Source organism: Tupaia chinensis, unplaced genomic scaffold (genome assembly GCF_000334495.1).
Source record: "Tupaia chinensis unplaced genomic scaffold, TupChi_1.0 Scaffold000622_1, whole genome shotgun sequence".
NCBI lineage: Eukaryota > Metazoa > Chordata > Mammalia > Scandentia > Tupaiidae > Tupaia > Tupaia belangeri.
Genome location: NW_006160142.1, coordinates 6,684,367 through 6,690,519, shown reverse-complemented (window position 1 = coordinate 6,690,519; position 6,153 = coordinate 6,684,367). Strand labels below are relative to the sequence as shown.

At 47.2% G+C, this 6,153-nt stretch overlaps 1 protein-coding gene across 1 annotated transcript in view; it reads right to left on the bottom strand.

The window, feature by feature from the left end:
• Positions 1-6,153, bottom strand: part of EML6 (EMAP like 6) — a gene marked incomplete at its 5' end in the record, with an annotated part of 331,238 nt that overhangs the window by 19,727 nt on the left and 305,358 nt on the right. Inside the window, 3 exons of the mRNA XM_027775960.1 lie at positions 1,870-2,043; positions 2,998-3,096; positions 5,454-5,583. Coding sequence (XP_027631761.1) covers positions 1,870-2,043; positions 2,998-3,096; positions 5,454-5,583 — 403 coding nt within the window. The remainder of the gene's footprint in view (positions 1-1,869; positions 2,044-2,997; positions 3,097-5,453; positions 5,584-6,153) is intronic.

The following is a 6,153-nucleotide window of genomic DNA, read 5'->3' as shown; positions in this document are numbered from 1 at the left end:
CTTATAGCAAAAATGTCTCCAAAAAAAAAAAAAAAAAGAAAGTAAAGGAAAAACCACTCAGGAGGAGTACAAGAGAAGAGATAGCATGTGCACAGCTGACTTGGAGGGCAAGGTGGTTGGTGATGGGTTGTTAGTGGTTTCAGCGGCTCAGAACCCTTCTCTACAGACAGTCTCCAACAAAGACAGCAGGAGAATGTCGCCGAAAGGCAGGCTTCTCCAATCCCTGGGAACTTAAGAGTCCTGCTTCTTCCGCTCCTCCCTTGGGAGTTCAGAAGGGTCCTGTAAGGGCAAGAGTCTGTGCTGGGGCAGGGGCAGGGGCAGGGCCAGGGCCAGGCCAGGGCAGAGACTGAAGAAGTGAGGAGAGTGAAGCTGAACTTCGAAAGCCAAGGCTGTGTATGGGGTCCAGTGTGATCACTGTCTTCCAAAGATCTAGGAAGACAGCAGCACAGAAGAAAGGCATCGTGAAGCAATTATGCCTCCACACAGGAAGGACCTTATGACAAGTGCTTCCCCACAGTGGGTGGGTTGCCTTGTGAAGAGATGAGGGCCGCATCCCTGAAAGTATCCACACAGAGGGCGGAACTCAGTCAGGAATACTCTTGGAGGAAGTTCTCCATGGGATGGATCCTGATAGGGCAAAAAGGCTTCTCCAGTCCTTCCAATGCTATCTAACATCGAGTGATGGATGCTCTGCATTCTACCATTGAAGATGCTGTTTCTTGGGGACAGAAATAACAGCTCGGTTTACCTTCCTGCCACCGCCAGACAGTGATGGTGTGCTCAGGGTCCACTCCCACCGACATTAGGAGCTTTCCAGTTGCTGAGTCTAGTCCACCAGCTAGCTGCTTGATTTCACAAGAGTGAGCCTGCATCTCTGAGTATCGACTATGGGGTCATTTGGACATGAAATATTGGTAAACAAAGAAAAGAAAAATGTTGTTTCCTAGAAATACTATGGGTCCAGTCATCTCCCGATAGAAGATGATGAGTGAATCTCTTCATAAATGTCTACAAATTGTCAACTTCTTTTCACACATGGAGGCTCAGAAGGGATTGAAACTTTCCTCCCAGTGTGCTCATCCCTTTACAGCCCCTTCTGACCACCACCTTCCATGGGAAGATGAAGCAATAAAGGAAGTCCAGAACCCCGGGCTAGAGAAGTGCCACCTCTGCGCCTGCCTGGCTGCACACAGGCCTCATTGTTGTGCTAACCAAATGGATCTCCTCTGGCCGGAGCAGGACCTGACCTGAGAACACAGTCGGAGGGCTGCACACCTTCAGCTCTAAGACGGCGATACATTTAGTAAGGGTGTGTGTGTATGCTACGCATGAATGTGTCTTGGGGGGAGGACAAGAGGGAAATCCTGCTACAGTACACGGAGACCTTGATTATGAGGTGAATCTCGATTTCAAAAGTGCAAAATGTAAAAACAAAACAGAACAAAAAACACTTAAAATTTTAAAATTTGCTTCTGAGACTATGATGGTAAATTATCATCCTAGTTCCCGTCATAAGGCACTCAAGGTGACAAGACTGTAGCAGAATCCAGGGACCCCGAGAACTAACATTGAGGACAAGGAAGTTCGGGCAGGAAGTTAGTTAGGGCAGGAATGGGGAGATGCTGCTATTGTCCAAGGGGGAAGGCTGCCAACATCCGAACACTCTCCTCAAATGCCCGAACACTCTCTGCTCACCCGCCCAGGATTCCATGGCCAGTTTCTCCTGGCCTGACAGGACTGCAAGAGCCCAGCCTTCTCCTTATCCAGCAGCGCTGGCTATGGCAGGCTTTGGAGTGAGGCACACCTTGGTTTAGGCCAGCCCATCCACAGGAAGCCCAGCAGAGGGACAGAAATAACAGCTCGGTTTACCTTCCTGCCACCGCCAGACGGTGATGGTGTGCTCAGGGTCCACTCCCACCGACACTAGGAGCTTTCCAGTTGCACTGAAGTTGACGTAGTTCACCCCCTTGGAGTGGAAGCACCGTAGCATGGAGAGGGTGTGTTTGGTCATGGCGTCCCATACGTGGATTGAAGGTGTGGTTCCTGAGTGTGGGGAGGTATGACAAGGGGCTTAGGCTGAGGAACAGCAGTCAAAGACAAGCCTTGGGGTGTGACCACTACTGGGTAGAAGAAACCTACAATGTGACCTGGCCAGAGGAGGACGACACTGGGAAACCTGCTTTTCAAGGCCAAGCCTTGTGGATGTTGATGCCCAACACACACGCGGGGAGAATTTTACAAAGGAAACTGGTGAGGTCAATGATTTGTATCTGCACGCAGCCAGATACAACCAGCAAACACAGTACACTGACATGATTTTGCTGCGCAGATTCAAACTACTCACGGATGGAACGGCCTTACCTGGGGTTTCCGCAATGTCACCTGCATTGGGTGTGCAATGGCAGTGAGGAAGCGTCGAGGGAAAACAATAGCTGAAATAAGTCATGTTTCTAATAGTGCAGCACTCAACAGCAGCATCAGAACGATCCAACTCAAATTTAAAAATGGACATGGGTTCAATGAAAATGAGCAGGAAGAACTTTTATAAAAACTGCCCTTGAAATGACAAAGTTAAAACAAAATAAAACGAACAACTTCACAAATGTGAATCGGTTCACATTTGTCACTGGCAGTTTCCTAGGGCACAGAAGAGCCAGGCGCACACACACGGCAGTCTAGCCTTGCAGGCCACAATCAGCAGGCTTCCAGACACGGGGCTCCTCATTTGACATCTGGGGTCTGGAAAGTATTCTCACATGTCCACAGGGATGGGGGCCATTCATGTGTTTGGACTGCTAGGCTCTGGTCTGACGTCACGGTCCCTCAGAATCATCAGTTACCAGAGAGGTGTCAACCCCAGTGACACAGACACATTCAGGGCTCAAAACAGCAGCAACGCGAACTAGAAAGGGCGGATACCAGTGACCCACCCACTCCCTCTCCCAGCAACTGCTTCTGCTCAGCTGGAGAGCCCCGGCCGCTGCCAGACCCTCCTACCTATCTGGCTGGTGGCCACCACGTTTCTGTACTTAGGGTGCTGGTTCACTGTGAGACAGAGGATGTCGTCCGTGTGCTCCAGGTAGAAGCTCTGGCTGCCTAGGAGACAGACAGCATAGGAGGGTGAATACAGGAACCTAAAGACCCTTCAAGGGGAACCCTAAAGCTTCACTGGAGTTTTAGAAAAGTCCTTGCAAAAATAAGACCTTTACACAATTGTCACTTTCAGAATCATCTCTGAGAAAATCATCTCTTTATTTGGAGATTTTTGCTATAGGGCATGTGCGCTCACATGAAAGCCAGAAATCACCCCCTGGGGGATGGCCATGTCACAATCCCTTCTCTTCCATTCTCCTCTCAGGATTTTGGGCATGCACACACATACACAGCGTTTTAAGTCGTTGGATCTTAGAATGTCAACTACATATGAGTCCAGCAATGTAACTATTATGCTATCTGCTAGTCCTGGGAAAACCATTTTTTACATTTACATGCTCTATTCTAGGTCTGGGAGATGGAGGACTGAGGTCTATTATCCAATACACTTGTGTTCTAGTTCAATCCAGAGCAGAGCCCAAGTCTAGAAGCTTCTGGAGTCCAAAATGATGAAGTTCAAGGTTTCCTCCTCCCTGTGGCTGAGGATCATGGCTTCTAAATGTCTCTTCCCTGGCAGGATGGGGAGGGGGCCTGAAGATAATGCTTTATTAACATGGCACTGCTCAGTCGCTGGAAAGGGAAGCCTGTGGAGTATTTCTTGCCCTTTCTTTGACTTCCTTCAATATATGTTGACTTATGGCTTTAGGGATAAAACCAATACTTGTACCATCCAGATATCCAAGTGTATTGGCCCTTGGTAAGTGAGGGTGATTAAAGGGGATTTCCTAAGAAATACTTACCTGACATGGGAACCAGCAGTTATCGTAATGGCTATGTCACTGGACTCCCACGTAGTCGACTGCGGTTCATGTCCCGGACCTGGTGGCTTAAAACCCACGCCGGGCGTGTGTGCATGCGTGCCCAAGATCCCAAGAGGAGAATGGAGGAGAAGGGATTGCAGCGTGGTCATCCCCTCTGGGGGGTGATTTCTCACTTTCTGTCTCTCTGTCTCTCTCTGTCTTACATCCCCCTTATAAGAAAAACCCCCAAAAAAAAAAAAAAAAAAAAAAAAAAAAAGAAGAAATATCTACCTGACAATGAAATGACAAAGTTAAAACAAAATAAAGCATATGGAAAAAAAAATAATAAATAAAACATATGGGAACATTGCTCATTAAAACAGGAAATAAATCAACATATATTGAAAGAAGTCAAAGAAAGGGCAAGAAATACTTTCTATCTGTTGTGGTAAATGTGTTTGCTAACTTCTGCAGTGGCCACTTGAAGCCACCCAAAATGCCTGACTGAGAGGAGAACGATGGCCCGAATTGGCACATTGCTTCTGAAATGATAGGAGGTCAGAAAATTGAGAAAATGTATTGAAAGAGTCAAGGCCTGCTTCCTAAAAGAACACACAACTCAGTTGGTGCCCAGTGATTTCAATGTCTAAATTTATGTATGAATAACTATATGCGATTGAAATGAACATGAAAATTTGATAAAGTAAATTTTGAGCTATGAAGCAAGGTAACACGTTCACATATTTAAATCTAGTAGTAAAGAAAAGAATGTTGATTTTTGAGTGCTTCTTTTTGTTTAAAACGTTTAATTCTAACTTCATATTTGAGTTAGTGTATGGGTAAGAGACGTTTTGAGTATCTTTGTTTATTGTGCAAATGCTTTTGCTCTCTTTGTAAATATGGCTAAATAGTCCAAACAAACAAAACTTGAAAAATCTAAGCCACTAAAAAGTTGGTCACTGTTAAAAATTAATGAGCCACGTTCCCATATGTTTTGATCTTGGCTACAGTCGCTCAGGAATCTCTACTCTCCACACCTTCTCTCTGGCTTTTCTCCATCCCTCTCAGTCCCAGAGGAGCTGATGTAACAAGGTACCTCCCCTCTAGGGCCCACAGCAAGAAAAGGTTGGGCTCGAGCCAGGAAGAGGGCTTTGATGGTTTCAAGTGAGCCTGAGCGTGTCTAGGGCTAATGATGCCAGTCTGGAAGTGAGCAGAATGGCTGTGAAGAGAAGAAAAATGCTTACGCTTTTGGGCTAGGGTGGGAAAGGGGCACTGGACAGAGGAGCAGTGGTAAGGCGTGACCCTGTGAGGCTGACGAATGGGAGGGCTCTGGGTTCACGTCTGGAGACTTCCCCATGTATGTTGAGCACATGCTTGCCCGTGATGTGGGACTGGCTGAAGCTGGGGTGGATCACAGTGTGAAGGTGCCTGTCTGTCTGTTGTAGGTGCCTGTCTGTCTTGCTTATGGAACAAATAAAAAATAACTAGGGTGGGAAAGTATGTAGAAGGGTTAAGATGAAACTCCGTGTTAGAAGGCATTGTGCTGGCCTGCTGCATTACCTGTGGCGAGGTTTTGAACAATGCCGGCTGCGGCCGTGTGGAAGATGATGTCGGCGCCATCGTTAAGGTAGTGCAGGTTATTGCGACAGTCGAATCCTCTGTAGCCAAACACGTGGTCTAGAGCCAGCTCCTACATTTGCACACACAGATTAAAGCGAACCTCAGAGGAAGAGGAGCAGAGGAATGAGCCTACGGTATGTCTCACGAAGCCACTCACCACTCACTAAAAACACTTGGCTTCTTGGCCAGCTGAGGGTCAAAGGCAGCCCTTTCTTCAGTTCCCCGAAAGCTCAGAGTTGCCAGCTAGTGCACAGAATTGGAGTGACTCTTCCAAGTAAACCACATGTACTTTCCAGTTCCTTGGGTGCACCAAGTCTACAGAGTGGAAGCCCTTCAGAGGTTACCTGGGAGGCTTGGCCCGCGCCTTGGCAGGTGCTCTTTGGGTGAGTGAATGTTGGCTCAGAGCCCTGCTCTGGTGATCTCTTGCAATGCAGCTGGGACGGCAGAGCAGAACATGGAGGTGAACACCATGCTCACTCTGTCGCTTGGTGCTTGCCCTACAAAGATTCTGCACATTTACATTTTTTCCAGCACCTAAATACTGTTGGGAGTTATAGTCTTTCTTTTTTTTCCTGACTTGTCTTTTGCAATAAAGAGCAGAGGCTGATTCAGATCAGTGTTTTTTTTTTTTTTTTTTTTT